Genomic DNA, 22,428 nt, shown 5'->3' on the forward strand with positions numbered 1-22,428 from the left:
CGTTGCTGTGACGTAATCGGCCTTCAAATGCGGCCTTCAAAGGATGCAGCCCCTGAATTGAGACACAGCCTATATCTCTGATTCAGGGTGGACAATCTGTGGACACTCCAAGCTCAAGTTTGACAACATGGATGTCCCTTCTTACTCTCTGAATCTCTGCTGTGTAGGTGAGGACCTGCTCTGATGACTTCAACAACCTCTGCTCTGCGGAGCAGAGGAAGTACTGCCTCCTTAGGTGCAGACAGTGGAGGCATATTGGTATCCCAGGTACTGCAGGGTGGCAGGAGGACATTTTAACAAGTAAAAGTAGTCATTTGGTTTTTGTCAAAGCCACAGAGAGCCAGTGTGGTTGGTTGAAAGAGTCACATGATCCAGATAAAGATTCAGAACAACAGATTTGTGACGTATGCCCCAGGATATAGTATGAAGACTAAAGATGTGCTTCAGTCACTCTGTGTCCTGCACAGTACACACAGCGTTGTGGGAATTGCAGAGCACACTGGTATACACAGTTCTTCTGTTAAAAAGCATTTCGATTTAATCATGACCAGAACAAAAGATTACAAATGATCAGCAGATACATGAAATATATCTAACAGAACACATTATTGTATCATCGTAAATATAACTATGTAATGTTAATTAATATAACAATGTGCTCTAAGAGGTCCTGCAATATTCATAAACAAGGCAAGTATGTGTTTATGCTTTGAAAAACCAAGTCCTCATGTAAGATAAATAAACTGAACAAAGCTACGCTGGAGTCCAATATGAGCAGAACAGGTCTTTAATCCCTGGGCTAACTTAATAATGAGCAGTTATTGCTGAGGAAATCATTATTCATGTAGAGATTGTAAATAAGTGGAAGCAGCCATAGTCAAATTACAGCATGTAAATGTACTCTAAATTCCAGTCTTAACCAGTAGGGTCAGAGACTTAGTGATCAAACACTTTTTTCAGAGAAAGACATAATAAAATATTTCTGCATCAAAGTCTGACCTGTCTCAAAATATGTGGTCAGGTGATCACAGTGTGTACAAAGGTTGTTCTGTGTGGCATTTAAGCCAGAGTAGTACTCCTATTCCTGCAGGCCACACAAAGCTGCTGAGCACTTGTACATTTCAAGTGTAAACCAGAACCAAAGCGCAGGGTAGAGAGGCTCAGTGAACCTGCACAAAAAGGTGTGGAGGTACACGGGAGTGTCAGAGGAGACATCGAAGAAGGACAGAATGCCAGCTGGCCAGTTCAAAAAAACTCCAACTTTTTGAAAACCAGCGGGACGCCGAGAAAGTCGTACTTCTGTCATTTTGTAATTGTGCCACGCTGAGTAATGACTATCTTTGCAGAGCAGTAACCAGGATCTGTCATTTCCTCCATGCCAGCAGGATTCATCTGGACCTTTTTCAGGTCCAGCTTTGTAAGTTACACCTATGGAAACTGTTCCCTTCCACTTTACCTCCCAGTAGCTTAAACCAGTGAGACCCTGTGTACATAGCACCTGCTCCCACTTATAATAAATCTCTGGACTGCTAGGAAATAATTCCCATCGTGACTGTAAAACTGCTCGTTTTGACCCAAGTACTGCCTTTCTGTCTGCAGAGAGAGCAAGGTTCCTGTGAGCTGTATCGGGGTCCAGTGTGAGGCTGCAGGCAACTGTTGGAAGAAAAATATACAACACTGTGAGATTTATCACTGCAGTGTTTCTGTCTTTCAGCTTACAGGTTTTGCACATTTGTCCTGATGCATGCTCAGTCGTCTCGGTAAGTAAATCATGTTCATCTGGACAAATGTCAAAGAGCTGACCTCCCAGTTCATTCAGTGCTGGTTTCAGTCATTGTGCAAATGTACTGTTTGTAAGGTTGAAACCTGCAGTCAGCTGAGACAGAAGAAGTCACCTGATGATGATGTAACGTTTCTAACACTGAAAACGCTGCGTCCAGATCAACAGAATCAACTTCTGGGGTTATACACATTGACATATATTTGTTTTGGTTTTACACATAATCCAGCTGCTCAGACCACAAAACATCTGTTGATGTCTGCTGTCCTGTGTGCTTATGCAAATAACTGTAGTAATTCTGACATACACTTCTAACCGCAAGATTGTTCTTAAGACAACAATCATAACCTTTCCGTGTTACTGACATGTCCACAATTCCAAGAAGTTAGCCCAAAGCTACAACAATATGACAAAGGTAGTTTTTTTAGACTGAAGATAAAGGGTCATTCCATCTCAAATCAGCCTGTTTTTAGAACATTTTCTCATTGACCATTTTTGTCATGGTCCTGGATTGGTGACCCAGTGTTTTTGGTTATGTACTTTTACATTTGATAGTGTTGTATTATGACTGTTGTTTTGGGTTTCCTAGGGTTTAGTGGTGTTCCCTCTGTTTGGTGTCTCCCCTGCTTGTGCATCCCCTTAGTGTAGTAGGTCTCTGTGTTTAGTCCACGTCTCTGAGTCTGTGTCATTACGTGTATGTGTTTCCTGTTTTACTTTGAAGGTCTCTGTCTTATGTCAGTGTGTCCTTTTTACGTTCCCCTGCCTCGTCAGCTGTTATGTCTGCCAGGTGTGTTTCCCTCCTGTTTCCCATCCCCTGATTACTAGTGTGTATTTATAGTGTGTGTTCACCCGTCCTCGTTGCTGGTTCGTCTGTGTTGTTTCCCTCGGTCTCCCTGTGTCTCTCCATCCATCTCTCTGTGTATTTCCCCGGACCTCCCTGCATCTTCGTTTCTGGTTTGTTTGTTAGTTTTGCCCAGTTTAGGTTTTCCCGTTTCATGTTCACCCGCCATTGCTGTTTGTATCCACTCCTAAATAAATACTCACCTGCACCAGAGCTGCCGCATTTTGGGTCCTTTCTACAAACTCCACACGTCTGCCACACCGGACGTGACAATTTTTAATTTGGATACATTTTTATGGTCCAATGTTTGAATATTAAAGAGTGCTTTGAAAGTTTCGCTTTATGAATAAAACACTTGAAGTTATTTTGTTTTTTGCTTTGAAAAATCTTCAGTCTACACACTTTCAGGCCCCTTTTATTTGCACATTGAAATCTACAGCAGTGTTTGAACATGAATATCAAAAACTTTGTGTGCAGCAGGATGCTGACTATTCAATTAACTAACCACAGGTGCCATTAATGACACGTTCATGTAGGTTACATTAATGCAAAATAGCACACACCGTTATTGACACATTTTCAGGAATAAAATATAGTATTGAGCTTCCCAGTTAAAAAAAGACATAATGAATTACTTACATTTCTTCTCCCCTAGCTTTAGCCTCTCTGCGCCTGAGTAGTCTATCCTGAAACAAAGAGTAAAAAATGTCAGACCCCCATGCTTTAAATTTATCCATCCATTCACTTCTGCTTGTCCTTTTCAGGGTCGCAGGGGGGCGCTGGAGCCTATCCCAGCTGTTATAGGGCGAGAGGCAGGGTACACCCTGGACAGGTCGCCAGTCTGTCGCAGGGCTAACACACAGAGACAGACAACCGTTCGCGCTCAAATTCACTCCTGTATTCTCACCTATGGGCAATTTAGACTAATCAATTAACCTATCCCCACAAAGTGCATGTCTTTGGGCTGTGGGAGGAAGCCGGAGTACCCGTAAGGAACCCACGCAAACACGGGGAGAACGTGCAAACTCCAGAAAGACCCCGGCCTGATGGTGGAATTGAACTCAATTAGTTTCTAGCTTAGTTTTTGCAAGTTTATTGTTTATGGAGTTTTTTCTGCTACTGCAATAAGAGCAGCCTCTTTGAGTTTACTCCTCCGTCTGAGTGTCCTGTGTTTTGGGTCCTACATCCTGCGTGCCACAGCCGGTTCATGACACTAAGACTGCTGTTCCCACAACTACTTATTCATGAAGCCGATCATGGATGGATGAAGTAAACATAATCTGAGAAAAATAATAAAGCATAATGAGACACATCGACAAATATTTTGTATTTGAAAAAGTACAGTGTTCTTGTTTTCATTCATGTAAGAATCACATGAATGTCACAACCTTGAATTCTGCACTGAAGATGATCAGTATCAACTTTTATCTGGTTAATGGTTGATATATAATATAATGGGTGTATAATAATAAGATTATACTTATACACCCATTATATTATAATGGGTTAGTTCACAAACATGATGCTTAGACATCTGTGCATAACAAAAAGGCTCTTTATACCTGAGAGTCTCAAGGCTGCATTGGGGATCCTTCAGTTTAGCAGAAAGCAGTTTTGCTCCCAAGTCACCAGGATGATTGTAGCTCAGGTCCAGCTCTTTCAGGCTGAAGGGGTTGGATGTGAGGGCTGAAGCCAGGGAAGTACATCCTTTCTCACCTATCCAGCAGCTTGACAGACTACAAAAGCAAAAAAACAGTAGGCAGAGAATAAATTGTATGTCAAAAAGGCCAGAAAGCCTAAAAGCCCTTAAGAAACAGTTAAAAAAAAACAACAACAATCAAATGGCCCCTTATGAGCAAGCCAGCTCAGAGACATGCTGTTTATAGACAATAGTTGTATATGCAGTTTTGACGTCTTCTCCTACATCATTGCTTATGTGGCAATATTGTCTGAGTGGTGATTCGTATTGTTCAGGAATACTGCAGCACCTCAAAGCGCGTGTAAGTACAACTGTGAAACGAGATTGCAGCAGTGAGTGAAGAGACCGTTACACCGGGAGGATACAGGGTCACCTGAACCTGACTACATGCTTTATCAAAAAGGAAAGTGGACATGAAACACTAAACTTATAAAGGCTAATTTACACCACTGAGCCCTGCTCTCAAAAAGTGACACAGATGTGAAGCTGGAATCAAGAGCTTGGGAAAAGTGACCATTTCATTGCATTAAATACCGCTGATCGCGTCAGCTGATTGTGCTGCTCAGTACATCCAGCTAGACCAGGAAGTGTGACTCGAGCTTGTTGATCCAGTGAACCACCTGTCACCGGACTCAAACAGGCTGTCCTCCACATAGTCATCATTCATAAAATGCTTTACAACCCCGAACATTACGGCTAACAGCTGGATTTTCCTGTTTCAGTGCTGCTAGCTAAATAATGAAGAACCACTTATTGCTTAAATGACAGACAGTGAAAGTGGACAGTATTCTCTTCTTTTCTTAACACAAAGCTCATTGTTGCAGCCAGGGACAGCAGAAAAGTGTACCCTTAGACTGATTTTGTTTTAGTGTCCTTATTTTTCTCTGAGTTATTGGTTCTGTTACTAATTAGCTAACATAAACTAATGTAAGCTGAAACCAACCGACCCGCTAAACTTGTTCTAAAAACTTAAAGCACTTATTTCTTAAATCCAGCTCCACAGACAGTGTTGCATTTGTGTAAGTTTGTGGGTTTAGAGCGCTATGATGTAAATTAGCCTTTATAACTGTTGTGTGTCAAAGCTGAAAGCTCTGCCTACTTTTAAATACCCCAGGAACCGTGTAAGCCAGGAGTCTGAAAGCAGCATTTTGGATCAGCTGAAGGCTTTTTCAGGGAGTTTTTAGGAAATCCTGATAATAATGAAATACATTAGTTCAGTCTAGAAGTAATAAATATATGCAGCAAGGATGTAAAACTATTAACAAGATAATCAACTTTGGTGTGAGTAGAATTTATGTAGCTAATCTGCACTGTTGGCACATGACATTGGCAATAACAATACTTATAGTGTTTTCAGAAAGACATCTACTGTAATGAAACGCATTTTCCACTGCTGTGAAATCCATTTTTGTAAATGTCATTAAGAAATGACAGCTAGCTGTCTGCTAATCAGGTTGTGAAGACCTAAGCAACTCACCGTTTAAGATAAGCATGCCAGTGCATAGAACACAGCTAATTTGTCTGATTTAAGGATTCCTTACCTGAGAGATTTTATTTGACAATCAGGACTTTGTAGTTCAGCTGAAAGCCTCATCACCCCTGAATCCAGCAGTTTATTGGCACTTAAATTAACCACTTTCAGATGACAGGCCTTGGAGCTGAGAAGTGAACCCAGAAATTCACAGCTTTTCTCTGTCAGCTCACAGAACCTCAGGCTGGAGGAGGGGGGGGGGGGGGGGGGGTGAGAGTATGTTCATTACTGATTAAGCCACACAAAAAGAAAAAATCAACATGCAATATTACAGTTACAACTCTGACCTGAGAGTTTCCAGTCTACAGAATCGACTCTGTAGACCAACACAGAGCTGCTGGACTCCTGAATCCTGCAGTCTATTGTCGCTCATATCCAGTTCTCTCAGGCTGGAAGGCTGATTGCTGAAAACTGAAGCCAGAAAACCACAACTTCCCGATGACAGAACACAGAAAGACAACCTGAAAGTGTAAAAATGAAGAAATGATAAATTGGATTTTTTAGAAAATCTTTTGGTTAGTTTAAATTAAGCAGTACAATCTTAGTTTTCTAGGGCCAATCACTTACAGCACCTCCAATACATAATGCTGTATTTGTTTATAGCCTCTTTTCTTTTGGCAAACATACTGAATAGAAAATTAAAGTACTGATTGGACTGTGCTCATTGAAAGATTGTGGCTGCATTGTTGGAGTACAGGGAGGATTTTAGGTGAAAAATTAGGTCTGAATAACAACTGTGTTTACATTGCTAAAACAAACTGACTCAGATGTTGAAAGACCTCAGAGACGACTCTGGCACTTCCTGTAGATTGCGGTACAATAAAAATAGTTAAAGCAGAAGACATAAAATAGGATGAAGTTAGAAGGGAATAGAATCATAGAATGATAAGATAATAAAAACCATAGTAACAGACTCATACTGATTTAAAAGCAAGAGAATAAAAATAGGTCTTTAGATTGGTTTTAAAAGTCTCCAGTGTTGGGGAGGTCCTGATATGCAGAGGCAAAGTGTTCCACAATTTAGGAGCAGCCGCTGCAAATGCCCGGTCTCCTCAGTGTTTTAATCTGGACCTTGGGACAACTAGTAGCATTTGGTCCACAGACCTCAAAGATCTTCCAGGAGTATACCAGGTTAGAAGATCAGAAAGATATGCAGGAGCTAGTCCATGCAGCGTCTTAAAAACAAATGTTAAAATCTTAAAATCAATTTGAAAACTGACTGGCAGCCAGTGTAATGATGCAAGTATGGGAGATATGTGATCTCTCTTGCGTGTGCCAGTTAGGAGCCCGCTGCAGTGTTTTGGACTAGCTGCAGTCAGCCAATAGATGACGAGGTAACACCAGAATAGAGGCTATTACAGAAGTCGAGGTGAGATCAGATGAAGGCATGGATCGCTTTCTCAAAATCTCTGAAGCAGAGAAAATGCCTGTAAGGTATGTGATGTGTGTCAGTTAAATGCATTTATTTGTATTTTGAGGTTTATGTCATTATTTTTGATATGGTATTGATATGTACTACAGCTCCAGTGAACCCTGAAGTAGTCTCAGGTAGAGGGGGTGGGAGTGAGTGGGGAGCCGTGTGCACTCGGCAGGAGGCGAGAGATGAACAGCAGTGTCGAGTGGACGCAGAGTTTATAGAAGGGCGACGTATTTTCGGGTTGACGGATAGTTAGCTGGAGTGGAAATCTGTTGTACCCTACTGTGAGTAGGAGGAGACGGACGTGTTGCTGGCGTGTCAGAGAGGTTCCTTCTGCTGGTGTGTTGAAGTTATGTGTTCACGTGGGAGCACATGGAGAGTGCGTGTGGGCCCACAATATTATTTGATTATTTTGTTTCTGTTGAGGTAGATACCTTACCATTGTTTAACAAACTTTATTAATTTTACTTATTTGCTTTTGTGTTGTTGTTAATTAATCATTCACTAAAGTGGCGTTAACTTTATAATTGACCTGCTTGTGTGTGGTTTATTTCCATATAGTGTAGTTTTATTGCATATTTTATACCATAAGCATTAAAAAGGGAGTATCAGTAGGAAAGTAACAACAGGAACCCAGGGCCCCTCTCAATAGAACGTGGGACGGGTGTTACACCTTTATTTAATTTTTTGTTTGTTCCCCTTCTTTGCCCTCACTATTTGCTCTCTCACAAATACTCACTGCTGGATATAATAGAATTACAGACATTATATACCATACACACTCACTTCAATATTTAAATATTACCATTGTCTGTAATGTTCTATGTGTGTAATGTCTGTTTATGTGTGTTGTCCTAAGATATGAGAGACAGAGAGAGAGAGCATATTCAAGAGTCTTGATGAGCACTGAAACTCCCTCTATGTAAAATACATCATACCTGAGAATTTCGAGTTTACACTGTGGACTGGACAAGCCAACAGAAAGCAGCTTCACCCCTGAATCCTGCAGCAGATTGTAATTCAGGGACAGAGTTCTCAGACTGCACTGGGTGCTGAGGACTGATGAGAGTATCTGGCAGGATGCATTTGTGAGGCAGTTTCTTTCCAACCTAGATGTTAAAAGAAACACATTTGTTTTGATTCAGATGTTTAACCCCAAAACAAAACAATGGAATTCTAAGATATACCACTGATCACAAAACCTGATTATATCCAGACGGCATTTTGCTGTTCATATTCATCACTTCGTGAAACATTCAAGCTTGTGAAAAAAAACTTATAAAATGTCCTACTATTCCATAAACTGGATCAACAGTACATCCATTACACATCCAAAGCATAAGCTGTACAGTTCATAAACTTCTTATCCCTATGCGGACGAGTTACAACACTTACCTTCAACTCTCAATTTAGTTTGATTTATATAGCATCAAATCACAACAACAGTTGCCTTAAGGCACTTTATACTGTAAGGCAAAGATCCTACAATAATACAAAAAAACCCAAACAAACAAGAAAACCCATCCACCCAATTATATATGACCCCCACTGTGCAAACGTTTTGACATCTGTGAAAAGGAAAAAACTCCCTTTTAACAGGAAGAAACTTCCAATACAACAAGGTTCAGGGAGGGGCGGGGCCATCTGCTGTGATTGGCTGAGGTGTGGGGAGGAAGACAGGACAAAGACACGCTGTGGAAGAGAGCCAGAGACTGAAAATAACTAATGATTAAATGCAGAGATGTGTATAAACACATAGTGAGTGAAGAAGAAACACCCAGTGCATCATGGGAATCCCCCAGCAGCCTACACCAGCATAACTAAGGGAGGATTCAGGGTCACCTGGTCCAGCCCTAACTATATGCTTTAGCAAAAAGGAAAGTTTGAAGCCTAATCTTAAAAGTAAAGATAGTGTCTGTCTCCTGAATCCAAACTGGAAGCTGGTTCCACAGAAGAGGGGCCTGAAAACTGAAGGCTCTGCCTCCCATTCTACTTTTAAAAACTCTAGGAACAACAAGTGATATGGTATTTCTGAGTCTGGGATTACGCTGTGCAAGGAACATTACGTTGGACTATCACCACTTCTACAGCTTTCCGGAGGACATAATAAGAACTCAGGAAACGCAGGAAAGATGGCGCTGGGTGTCATGGCATGCTGTTTCTCGGTTCTAAAATGTTTATGTATTGTATTCATAGTGGTGTCTCTGCTAGTTTTGAAAGCCCACTCCCATCCGTGACTCACTGCTGATGTTCCCCTGCGTTAGCCAGTGATTTAAAAGACTCCCGCCACCAGTGGCACGGTACAGGAGGAACTGCATCAACGTGATCCACCCTGGAATCCTTTGAAACAGCAGACGTGGACATATACACAGCACACACTCTGGAAAGTGTTTGCGGGTCAGTACTTGGATGACCAGCGGGTCTTTGCAATCAGTGATCCTGGCTGTTTAGAATTGTTTTCTGCCCTCAAACAGCGCTGCCTTTTTCCTGTTTACCCAACGCCATCGGAGCACGCTCACCTGATGCAGCTTTATTGGTCACCACGCTGACGGGATACCAGGGGAGCTGGAGCAAATATAAACAACTTGCAATTACACCATATCCAACCCATCACCATGGATGGGCAGAGAGTTAAATTAGCTGTCTTAAATGCAAGAACTTTATCAAATAAAACACATGTTCTTTCGAACTTTTTAACCATAGTTTTAACCATAACCAACATAATCGAGGAACTGAGATTACAGACTGCACTCAACAAGTGTGTATGGGACAGCAGCATTAAACTGCTCACAGAGACTTGGCTGCAGCCATCAATTCTGGACTCAGCTATTGAGTTAGCATGCCGCACGGTCCACCGTCATGACAGGAACAGCCACCCCGGTAAGAACAAAGGAGAGCTGGTGCAAAAACACAAAGACTGTAGAAAGCCACTGTTCCCCGGATTTGGAATGTTTGACTGAAATGCAGACCCGTCCTCATGTCTCTCGAGTTTACTGTCGTCATGGTTACGGCCATGTAGGTACCACCCGATGCTAACGCTAACTCAACCATGGATGAGCTGCACAAGGCAATAAGCAGTCAGCAGAACTCCTGTCCCGATGCAGTGCACATCATAGCTGGAGACTTTAACAATGCTGACTGAAGGTGAGTATTCCCCAGATTTGAACAGCATATTAAATGTGCAACAGGGGGGAAAAACACACTGGACAAAGCCTACAGCAACATCCAAAAAGGCTACAGAGCAGCCCCTCTACCACATTTAGGTTTGTCAGACCACATGTCCATGCTGCTGATCCCTGCATACACGTTAGGAGGATTCTCCCGGACAGAGCAATAATAAAACTGCTGGATATCGAACTTAGGAGGAGAGCCCCCCCCCCCTTCAGCCACAAAGACTGTGAAAACCATCACAAGCATCACATCAGCTGCAGGACTGTTTTGAAAACACAGACTGGACTGTGTTTGAACACCAGGACCTCGAAGAGCACACAGCATCAGTGCTCTCATATATTAACTTGTGTCAACAGTGTCACTGTGGACAAACCTCTCCGGGTGTATTCCAACCAGATACCTTGGATGACTAAAGAGGTCCAAGTCCTGCTGAAGCAACGTGATGCTGCTTTCAAATCCGGTGATGGTACGCAGTACAGTGCAGCCAGATCTGAGTTGAAAAGAGGCATCAGAGAGGCCAAGGCAGCATACAAGAGAAAGATTGAAGACCACTTCAGCAACAACAACTCCCGACAGGTATGGAAGGGAGTTCAGCACTTAGTCAACATGATATTGTCAGACTTGTAGTTGGTTGAGGGCAACGCGGCGCTTGCAGACCACTTCTCTGCACGCTTTGAATTGAAGGGACCAGAGGCAGCAGCATCCCAAGGCTCATGGTGCAGGAATATGAGGTGAGGCACACACTGAGGGCAGTGAACCCCAGGAATGCTGCCGGTCAAATTGGGGTGACCAGAAGGGTCCTAAAAGAATGTCTAACTGGCTGGTGTCTTCACTAAGATCTTCAACACCTCACTGTCCCAGTCCTGCATCCCGCCATGCCTAAAGTCGGCCACAATTGTCCCACTGCCTAATCGGACCAACATTAGCAGCCTCAACGACTGCCGACCAGTTGCTCTAACACCTGATATAATGAAGTTTTTCGAGAAACTAGTCTGACATCACATCATGTCCTGCCTGCCACCCACACTCGACCCGCTCCAATTTCCATACAGAGCTAACAGATCAACTGAAGACGCCATTGTCACAACTCTCCACACCACCATCACCTGGAACAACAGGGGCGTTACGCCAGGCTGCTCCTTGTTGACTTTAGCTGTGCTTTCAATACAATACTCCCGGACAGACCAATAATAAAATTGCTGGATATCGAACTTCCTTCAACTACCTGCTGCTGAATCAGAGACTTCCTGTCAGACCATGTACAGAGAGTTAGAGTGGGGCCTCATCTTTCCCCATCCTTAACACCAACTCTCCACAAGACTGTGTACTAAGTCCCCTACTGTACACTCTGTACACACATCCAATCATACCACCATGGTGGGGCTCATCTTTGGGGAAGACGAGACGGCATACAGAGCTACACACACGCACACGCACACACACGATGAGCAATGTAAAATTTATCTAACCTGAGAATTTGGAGTTTACACTGTGGACTGGACAAGGCATCAGAAAGCAGCTTCACTGCTGAATCCTGCAGCTTGTTATAATTCAGGGACAGAGTTCTCAGACTGGACTGGGTGCTGAGGACTGATGAGAGATCCTGACAGCATGCGCTTGTGAGGCTGTTTTGGTCCAATCTAGATGTTAAAAGAAACACATTTGGTTTTATTTCAGAAACTGAAATTGAAATAAGTCTTCCTTACAATAAAATAAACAAACACCTGAGAGTTTTCAGTTGACAGTTTGGATTCTGCAGTCCGGCACAGAGTGAGATCACTCCTGAATCTTGGAGGTTGTTGTTACTGAGGTCTAGTTCAATCAAATTACACAATGGGGAGTTAAAAACGTTTGCCAGAAATAAGCAGCTTCTGTCTGTCAGTTTACAGTCACTTAGTCTGGGGGGGGAAACAGAAAGTTACAAATATTACAAATGGAAGTAATTTATGTTTTTTTCTTTCATGCTTCTATATATTGTTATTTATAAAAATCAACCTACAGAGCTGTGCTGGAGGTTTTGACCACTGGCAGCAGCCTCAGAAGAGCCTCCTCTGAAGCAGAGTATTTCTTTAGGTCAAACACATCCAAATTTTCTTCAGATGACAGTAGGATGAAGACCAGTGCTGACCAGTGAGCAGGTGATAGTTCATTTGTGGAGAGTCTTCCTGATCTCAGTGACTTTTGAATTTCCTCCACTAGAGAACTGTCATTCAGTTCATTCAGACAGTAAAACAGATTGATGCTTCTCTGTGAAGAGACTTTTGTTATCATCTTTTTGATGTATTGGATTGTTTTCTGTTTAGGTTTTGAGCAACTGTCTTGCTGCCTTGGCAAACCTTGCAGGAGACTCTGGTTGGTTTCCAGCGAAAGACCCAAGAGGAAACGGAGGAAGAGATCTAGGTGTCCATTTGGGCTCTGCAAGGCTTTGTCCACAGCACTCTGGTAAAACTTTGTAGCTGCGTTGTCCTTAAATAACAGTTCGGAGAACTTGGATTTAGATTGTGCATCAGAAAGCAGATTGACTCCAGAGTTGATGAAGGTCAGATGGACATGAAGAGCAGCCAGAAACTCCTGAACACTCAGATGGACGAAGCAGAACAACTTTTCCTGGTACAGCCCTCTCTCCTCTTTAAAGATCTGTGTGAACACTCCTGAGTACACTGAGGCTGCTCTGATATCAATGCCACACTCTGTCAGGTCTGATTCATAGAAGATCAGGTTTCCTTTCTGAAGCTGCTCAAAAGCCAGTTTTCCCAAAGCCTCAGTCATCTTCCTCCAGTACTGATACGTCTCAGCTCCTCCATCATACTTGACCTTCTTCACTTTGGCCTGAACCACCAGGAAGTGGATGTACATCTCAGTTAGGGTCTTGGGCAGCTGTCCTCCCTCTCTGGTTTTCAGTACATCCTCCAGAACTGTAGCAGTGATCCAACAGAAGACTGGGATGTGGCACATGATGTGGAGGCTTCGCGATGTCTGGATATTGGTGAGGACAATGCTAGCCTGTCGCTCATCTCTGAATCTCTTCCTGAAATACTCCTCCTTCTGTGGATCAGAGAACCCTCTGACCTCCGTCACCATGTGCACATACTCAGGAGGGATCTGATTGGCTGCTGCAGGTCGTGTGGTTATCCAGAGGCGAGCGGAGGGAAGGAGTTTACCACTGATGAGGTTTGTCAGCAGCACATCCAGTGAAGTCGACTTTCTGACATTAGTCAAGGTTTTATTTTTTTCGAAGTCCAGAGGAAGGCGGCACTCATCCAGACCGTCAAAGATGAACACAACTTGGGGCTTGTCATAGTTGTAGGTTTCTCCTTTTGTTTCAGAAAAGAAGTGATGAAGAAGTTTCATCAAGCTGAACTTTTTCTCTTTCAGCACATTCAGCTCTCTGAAAGTAAATGGAAATATAAACTGAATGTCCTGATTGGCTTTGTCTTCAGCCCAGTCAAGAGTGTATTTCTGTGTTAAGACTGTTTTCCCAATGCCAGCCACTCCGTTTGTCAGCACTGTTCTGATTGGCCCATCTCTTTCAGATGAAGTTTTAAAGATATCTTCACATTTGATTGTCGTTTCTGTTGTGGCCGTTTTCCTAAATACTGCTTCAATTTGTCTGATCTCATGTTCATCATTGACTTTTCCAGTTCCCCCCTCTGTGATGTAGAGCTCTGTGTAGATCTCATTGAGGAGCGTTGGATTTCCAGCTTTAGCAACTCCCTCAAACAAAACCTGGAACTTCTTCTTCAGATTACATTTGACTTTCCGCTGGCAGTTCATTGTGTTAGTTTCTGAAATAAAAACAAACAAACAAAAACAAAGCAGAAAAACAAAACAGTAATAACACCGAGTGGAGTTTGCAGTAACAATGGCAAATGTGATACAACCTCATTTTCAAAAGAGTTTAGACAGTGTGTAAAATCCAAATAAAAACAGAATCCAGTGATTTTAAATACATATTTGAGTACTGTATTTTTCGGACTATTAGGCGCACTTAAAATGCTTTAATTTTCTCAAAAATCGACAGTGCGCCTTATAATCTGGTGTGACTTATGATGAATTCTGGTTGTGCTTACTAACCTCGAACTGATTTTATGTGCTACACGGCGCTCAGAAATCTGTCAAAAATGTTTTAGTATGACTTTGCTAAGCTATGAAGCCGCACCACTTGATGGATTGTTGGAGCATTACGCCTGCCGTAGTCAGGAGCCTCGTGGAGTAATCTGGGTACTAAATTCCGTCCTCTTCAGGTCCCAAAGTCAAACGAACACTGCGGCATCAGTTAAAAACTGTCTAAATGATCAGCGTTGCTGCTTTACCAGGTGTAACAATTGAGTTTAACATCCAGGCATCCATGAAAACAGGATTTATTAAATTTAACAGTTAGAAGTTAGCAGGAAGTTAGCTCACTAGCTTCCACCTAAACATGATATAGCATGTTCTGACTGAGAGATTTCTGAAAAAATTCAAACGTGCAGCTCTGCTATCACTTCCAACATAAATGAAGACAGAAAACTAAACAGCAGTGACGTTTGTAGGGTTACTGAAGTTGGGCTAGCTGGTATATAAAATGATGTGCTATGTGATCGCTAGCAACACAGCTATGTTAGCATAACATAAACACAGTGAAGCTGGAGGATGAACGCTAACTTTTTTTTCCACTCGATAAAAGTTAACGTGAGGGTTCCTGATAGTTAGGGACAAATGCAATCGCATGGCAGGATGCTGTAAACGGACCAAACTTCAGTCAGGAGAACAACTGAGATAATCCATCCATGGTACGGAAGTGGAGGAAGCAAGAAGAATGAGTTGAGTAAAGTTTGAATTATCTGACTGTTTTGTTTCGCTTTGTTTGGTCTGAAAAATACGGTACACATGTGTAATGGAGTTGTAATGGCTTCAGTTTTTAGACCTGTATTACATCCATTATTTATATTGGTTCCATGATTTGTGCACATGGCATGTAAAACCTTTACATCTGGGGATGCACCATAAAGATTTATATGAATGCTACTATCTAACCCATGTCTTTTTCATTGCTTAATTCAGCAAGCCAATACCCAACCACATTGTGAATGCATTCCAACAGCATGTATTCATAAAAGAGTCTTGGTATTAAACTACTTGATGTAAACATATACAATGGGGGGGGGGGGGGGGGGGGGGGCTGCCAGCCAAAAGTACACAACAACAACCTCCTCAGACAGGACCCAGTATACTCTTAAATGCAGGGGAGGTGTGATGAGCTGATGCTGCTCCGGTGTGTCAGCCTCCCTGCAGTGGCGCCATAGACCACACCCTGCCACAAACAGTCTCAGTAGTTGTTTGCATTTTAACAGAGAGACAGAGCGTCAACCAAAAATCCAGAAAAAAAGCAAAGTCAGCACAGTCCACAAAGTTAGTATGTATAACTTTGCGTGCGTTTTTTCTGGATTTTTGATTGTGTATTACATTCTTTCTCTCCATGAAAATAAAGATTTTCATGTTTTAAGTGAGCAAATAAATTCAGCATACTTATAATCACACTGATATGCTGAGCCTTAGTTTTTGTTTTTTTATGTTGATGCTGGTAGCATCCCAATTCAGGTTTATTCTCCTGTTACTTTCTGAGTTTTTCCCCCATTGTGTCCAGTTCATAGGTTAAGTCTACATCTCGGCATTAGCTGTTCCTCTGTCAGTTACTTCCTGTTTTACTTGATAATCTCTCATGTTGTGTGCTTTGTATTGTGTTTTCCCTCCCTTGTCTTATTCCTGATTTTTCCCAGTGAATTCTCCCCACTAGTCACATAACCATGTGTATTTATGGTATTTATTTGCCCATTGTCCTCGGTGTTCTGTGGTCCCTAGTTCTGTGTTTCCTTAGAGTCTAGTTTAGTGGTCCAGGCCCATCCTCTGTTTTTTGCATGTATATTTTGAAAGACTTCAGTATTAAACCTGTTTTGAGTTTATTTCCTTTTTTCAGGAGTCCTGCATTGAGGTTCACTTCCTGCCCACCACACAGCAATCCATGACAGTATTATGGATCACTGTGACATCATTAGATGTCATAGCCTTTGTCATTTTAATTATCATCATTTGTTTCTCAGTATTGTTGAGATGTCTTACTGCTCTGGAGGGACTCAGCTAGTTCGTAGTGATTCATTCTCCTCAGGAACTGCAGTGTGATCTTAAGAAAAGCTGTTCTCCTGATCCTGATCTGCTTTTCTTCACCAAAATCTCCCACCTCCTCGTGCTTCTTCTGAGTCTCTAAATAGTCAGAGTTTCCATGACTCAAAACACTCTGAATCATCTGCAGTTCATTCTTCACAAATGCTATAATGTTCTCCTGAAGTAACTGTAACAGAACAGACAGATTAAAACAGAACCACAATCAGGCAATGTTGTAGGAGTTGACAACACTAGTCTTAATAGCACTGCAAGGAAAATCAAAACAGATAATTTTTCAATGATTTTAAAGACAGTGAAAAATGTTCTACAATCACATACTGCAAATATGGAGTCCAAGTCTTGAGGATTGTTATGGTTAGATGGAAAACTGGCAGACTCGGTTCCGTCCCCATGATCTCTGCAGAGAAATAAAACTATGCGTAATGTGTCATAGTTTACACACAGTACCTACGGGTAGTTAATAGGAAATAATGCTTATCTATAGCAGAAAGATCTGGACAGTAGTTTAACTAACACAGTTGTGATCACATGACCACCTGCAGTTGTGAGCAGCTGTCACAAAACAGACTGAGCGCAACAGATTCACATCTAAAAATGGCCAAATTTACAGCGTAAATAAATCAAAGGAAGAGAACACAATGACATGTCTCACTTCAATGTAGGTTAATCATGCTAACAGAAAGACCCCCCCCCTCTTCTCAGTTAGTGAAACTTACGACTTTTTTGAGGAAGACTGTCCATCTTTAAATGTAAGTGGTTCAGATATTGACCAAGTACTCTTCCAGGATGCACAGCTGGGTTCAGGGGAAGTAGGATTCTCCTGATCTCTGCTGAGATACAATAAATGAGGATCAGAAACAACAACAACAACAAAAAGTTAAACAGCGCAAAGTTTGACACTGAAATGTGAGCAACATCTCACGTCTTTTTGGAAGGACATTGTCTGTCTTTAAATGTAAGTGGTTCAGACTTTGACCAATCACTCTTCCAGGATGCACAGCTGGGTTCGGGGGACTTTAATGTTTTGTGTTGACTGCCGAGAGGAAAAAAAAAAAAAAAAAGAGCGTCAGAATGTTAATGTCTGCCAGGGTTACACATTGTAGTTGTGAGCACGACCCACATGTACACATTCAGAGGCAGGCAGATATAATTTGAAAATGTTTATTGATTGCTAGCCATGTTACACCTGACATTGAAACCCCCAGGCCTGTATCAAGCAAATGGGGTGTGTCCAAATGATGCCTTTGTCAAGGCCCATATTGTTCTTCAGAACATCAGGGGGGACAGAGCATCTCCTTGGTAGATCCCGCACTTGATGCTGACTGATGCTATTGGCTTGAAGTTGATCTTTAGTGTTGTTCACCACATCCCCATGAGTTCATGATGAATATTTACATATATATGAAAAAAAAACCAAAAAAAAAACAAGTGGCTGGCATGGGAATACAGGAACATCTGGGCTGAGTATGGACTGGAAGTTCTGAGGTCAACATGGGAGACTCCTACCAGGGTGGTGCAGAATAACTGACTAAAGATCTTTTGGGACTTCAAGATACAGATGGGCAAAATGGTGATGGCTAACCAACCAGACATAGTGTTGGTAGACAAACAGAAGAAGACGGCTGTAATGATAGCTGTAGTGATACCAAATGACAGCAACATCAGGAAGAAGGAACAGGACCCTCAAGCTCCCAGGCCTCTGGTAGAGGACCCAAGCTTGGAGCATGAAGACTAAAACCCTTATATGATAAATATACATACAAAGCATTGTTATATAGATATATTTGTTTAGGAACATGTAGGTTCAGTTTAACAAGTCATCACTTGTTTGGATTGAGCCAGCATATGGGAAACCAGTAAAACCAGACTTGACTAATGCAACCTCAAAAGAACCACTTTCAATTCTTTAATCCAAGTCCTTAATTTTCATTTACTTTTGGCCATCCTTAGGATGACTCTTTGTACACCACTTAAATTAAAACGATACATTTTCTTTTCTTTGGAGTTTAAAGTTTTCAGTTTCATAACAAGTCAGATCATGAGCTTCATCAGTACATGAGAAATGTGCTTAAGGGAATGAAAGCACGATATAGACATGGGATTACCTTTTCTTGTTGGAGGATGCACCTAAGAGCGAAAAGAAAAAAGCTAAATTAGCACTCAGGTTGAAGATTATTTTAATTATTCATTTTATTATTAAAAGTCCTCAAAAAAAAAAAAACAATAAACATGAAAAAGAAAATAATAGGACTTACTGGAGTTATTCATTTTTGGATCCATCAGATCATCTGCATACTGCACTTCTAAGGAAACTTATCTGAGTGGGATAATTGCAAAAGTAGTACGTTAGATTCATACAGCATTAGAGACGCATCTTATGCCCTTTGAGTTCGAACACCTTATCAAACCAGTCCAGCAAGAGCAAGTAGAAACAGAACTGTTGAGTAGTGTTCAAATGTTAACTGAAATGTAGTAAAAGGAGAAGCTAGCAGGGTGCATAACTATAAGAGCTTTAAAGAAGTCTCAAGACAAAAATGAATAATTTAGAAGCTCCAGGACAAGAAAAATAAACAACAAGGGCTAAAACCCTAATTCAGTTCAGCACAAAGGTGGCATGACAAAGAAAAAGTGAAAAATAAATAAGACTTGCACTACGTAAATGTTATTTACAAGTGGACACAATAACAATAACCAAAATTGAATACAATTTTAAATTTGAAGAAGTTTATCACAATAAAAAAACCCAAAAAAAACTGGTTGCCTTTTTTTTAAAGTTTAAGAACTTAAGGAGTAAGGAACTTGACTACAATTTCACTAACATGTTTTATAAAACACTTAGTTGATTAGTTACACTGCAAACTCCTGTTTTAAAATGTACATGTACTATACCTGTCATGTTTGAGGTTTTCTGACTGAAAACGCAGACTCAGAATCCAAGTTCAGTGCGTTTTTGTGTTTTTACAATTAGAACATCAAGTTGTCAGTGATAGCAGAACCTTCAAGCCGTCTGATCCATAACTCCTCTGTTACGACACTCCGTCAGTTCAACAGATCCTTAATCCTCCTTTTTACTCACACCCCAGGTCTCAATATCTGCACAGAAAGAAGCAGAAGGTAAGTTGCAGTCTCTCACAGAAAAAGCAGACAAACATTTTCGTACTCCAGATGAAGAGAATCAACTTTTTGGGATTTCCTTACCTGGATGATTGAACATGCATCAAGACATTCCCATACTGAGACACCAATCTCACCAACAAGTCTTTATTAACAGTCTGGCATCAAATGGACGTCTTCCTCAAGCCTCAGTACCCAGGTGTGCCCAGGCTGGCTGGAGTAGGCAGAAGATCCGCCTCTAAAACACAGGGTGTGGTTAGTGCACCCACACAGCACAGACAGATAGAAAAAGAAAGAAAAACCAGAGTGAGAGGGGGCGGGGGACAGCCAGGAGGACCATGACAACACAACTCTTTTGTTTCTGTTATTTGCTTGGGTAACATACTGTCATGGTCCCTGTGTCTGCCCAGTCGGCCCAGTCAGGCTACATGTGTTTGTTCTGGTTTCTCTCTCTCTCTCTCCTCCCTGCTTGCAACGGTCTGCCTGGGTGGAGTTCATCATGGGCTCCCGCTTTTGGTCCTCGCACCTGCAAGTAATTACTCACCTGTGATTCATCAACCTGTCTGTCTGCCACTTCTTAAGGCAGTGGCTGTGAGCCCTTTGTTGCTGGACTATTGTGTAACACTCCTTAGTGTAATTCTGGCCTTTCCAACATTTCGAGTTCTATTCATGTTTTCTTAGTATTAAATACCTTGACCCTGTATATAGATTCTCCTTGCCCCGTCTTGAGACCCTGTTTCCCAGAACCTGTACGTGAGTGTGGCAGTTTAAGTGTGGCATGTAGAAGGAGGAGGATTTCCATGTGGAGTGAGCAGACCGGCAGTGGACCCCTGGGATCCCTGGACCCCCTTTTCCCCACTTGTATATGGTGCACTTGGAGTTGTGTTAATCAGGAACTGTTTATTGTGATTCACAGTCTGTGCGTGACTCTATCCTGCTCCGTCGTGACAGATTCATATTCAAAATAATGACTCTGAAATTTCTTATAGTCCAGTTATTGCTTCAAAAAAATCAAAACAAGGTTCTGTGCTCTGATACAGCAATCCAGACTCTTGAGTCAGTTTACCTGTTGTCGAACAGTTTATAATTGTTGTAGTAGATGCAGTGCACAGATCAATCCAAACATAACCAAGATATTGATCAGCATTTCTTGGGAGAGCTTCACTGACTGGTATTGAACTGGGTCAAGACAGTAATCAGCAGAGGTGAGAAGTAACAAAGTACAAATATTTTGTTACTGTTCTTAATCTATCCATTTTCTACTGCTTATGCAGGGCCGAGTTGCAGAGGCAGCAGCCTAAGCAGAGAAGCCCAGACCTCCCTTAGCTAGTCGAAATAATCTTTCCAGCGTGTCCCAGGTTTGCTCCAGGGCCTCCTCCCAGTGGAACATTTCTGGAACACCTCATCCAGCAGGTGCCCAGGAGGCATCCTTGTCAAATGCCCGAACCACCTTAATTTCATCCTTTTTTGTGGCAGAGTAGCGGCTTTATTCTGAGCCCTTTCTGGATGGAAAATTCCTCACTCTATCTCTAAGGGAGAGGCCAGCCATCCTTCAGAGGAAGCTCATTTCTGCTGCTTGTTTCTGCAATCTCGCTCTTCCAGTCACTATCCACAGCTCGTGACCATACGTGAGGGTAGGGATGTAGCTCGACCGGTAAATTGAGAGCTTCACTTTTATGCTCAGCTCTCTCTTCACCATGACAGACCAGTACAGCGTCCGTATCACTGCAGACGCTGCACCAATCCATCTTCATCCCTTACTTGTGAAGAAAACCCAGAGATACTTAAACTCCTCCACTTGGGAAGGAGATTCCAGGTCCCTGACCTGGAGTGGGCACTTCACCCTTTTTTCTGCTGAAGACCATGGCCTCAGATTTGGAGGTGCTGATTGTCCTTCCCGTTGCTTCACACTGGCGTGAGAATTGCTCGGGTGTGAACTGGAGGCCACCACCTGATAAAGCCAACAGAACCATATTATCTGCGAAAAGCAGAGATGAAATTCTCAGGCAGTCCTAGTGGAAACCACCCACCACCTGGCTATGCCTTGAAATTCTGTACAAATAATCTGAATCAGTGACAAAGAACAGATTTGGCAGAGTCCAAACCCCACTGGAAATGAGTATGACTTATTACCGGCTATGCAGACCAAGCTCTTGCAAAAGTTGTATAAGGATCAAATGGCCCCCATCAATGGGCCAGACACCTGAATACTCCCGAAGAACCTCCCACAGAACACTCAGAGGGACACAGTTGAATACCTTTTCCAAGTCACAAAACACGTGTAGACTGGCTGGGCAAACTCCCATGCACCCTCAAGTATCCTCAAGAGCGTGAAGAGCTGGGCCAGTGTTCCACGACCAGGACGAAAACCACATTGTTCCTCCGGTATCTGACATTCGACTAATGGACGAACTCTGGCCGAGCAGTGTGATCCCCCCTAGTTGGAGCATGCTCTCGGGTCCCCGCTTCTTGAAGATGGAAAACACCACCCCGGTCTGCCAATCAAGAGGTTCCACCCGATCTACATGCAACATTGTAGAGGTGTGTCAACCAACCTGAGTCGCCTGATGGTTTGCAAGAATCCCCTGGTCCCTGGCAGCTGCCCAGCACACACTGCACCCGACCCCTAGAGTGCTTCCTGCTGGTGATGGGCCTACAGGAGTCTGGGCTAATGTCCATTTATTGGACTGTGTCTGGGCGGGCCCCGTGGACT

General features: G+C 42.4%; 1 protein-coding gene across 1 annotated transcript in view; it reads right to left on the bottom strand.

The window, feature by feature from the left end:
- Positions 1-566: 566 nt before the first annotated feature.
- si:dkey-23k10.2 (NACHT, LRR and PYD domains-containing protein 12) overlaps positions 567-22,428 on the bottom strand; it is a 28,076-nt gene continuing 6,214 nt past the window's right edge. The window contains exons 2-18 of the mRNA XM_063492415.1: positions 19,800-19,953; positions 19,491-19,694; positions 18,857-18,918; positions 18,707-18,728; positions 17,524-17,634; positions 17,318-17,431; positions 16,920-16,998; positions 16,539-16,767; positions 12,439-14,224; positions 12,164-12,337; positions 11,909-12,079; positions 8,207-8,377; positions 6,139-6,312; positions 5,862-6,035; positions 4,184-4,357; positions 3,261-3,307; positions 567-1,653 (exon numbers count right to left, since the gene is read on the bottom strand). Coding sequence (XP_063348485.1) covers positions 1,079-1,653; positions 3,261-3,307; positions 4,184-4,357; positions 5,862-6,035; positions 6,139-6,312; positions 8,207-8,377; positions 11,909-12,079; positions 12,164-12,337; positions 12,439-14,224; positions 16,539-16,767; positions 16,920-16,998; positions 17,318-17,431; positions 17,524-17,634; positions 18,707-18,728; positions 18,857-18,881 — 4,026 coding nt within the window. The 5' untranslated portion in view covers positions 18,882-18,918; positions 19,491-19,694; positions 19,800-19,953 and the 3' untranslated portion in view covers positions 567-1,078. The remainder of the gene's footprint in view (positions 1,654-3,260; positions 3,308-4,183; positions 4,358-5,861; positions 6,036-6,138; positions 6,313-8,206; positions 8,378-11,908; positions 12,080-12,163; positions 12,338-12,438; positions 14,225-16,538; positions 16,768-16,919; positions 16,999-17,317; positions 17,432-17,523; positions 17,635-18,706; positions 18,729-18,856; positions 18,919-19,490; positions 19,695-19,799; positions 19,954-22,428) is intronic.

The sequence above is a fragment of the Pelmatolapia mariae genome, linkage group LG14 (genome assembly GCF_036321145.2).
Source record: "Pelmatolapia mariae isolate MD_Pm_ZW linkage group LG14, Pm_UMD_F_2, whole genome shotgun sequence".
NCBI classification, from domain to species: Eukaryota; Metazoa; Chordata; class Actinopteri; order Cichliformes; family Cichlidae; genus Pelmatolapia; species Pelmatolapia mariae.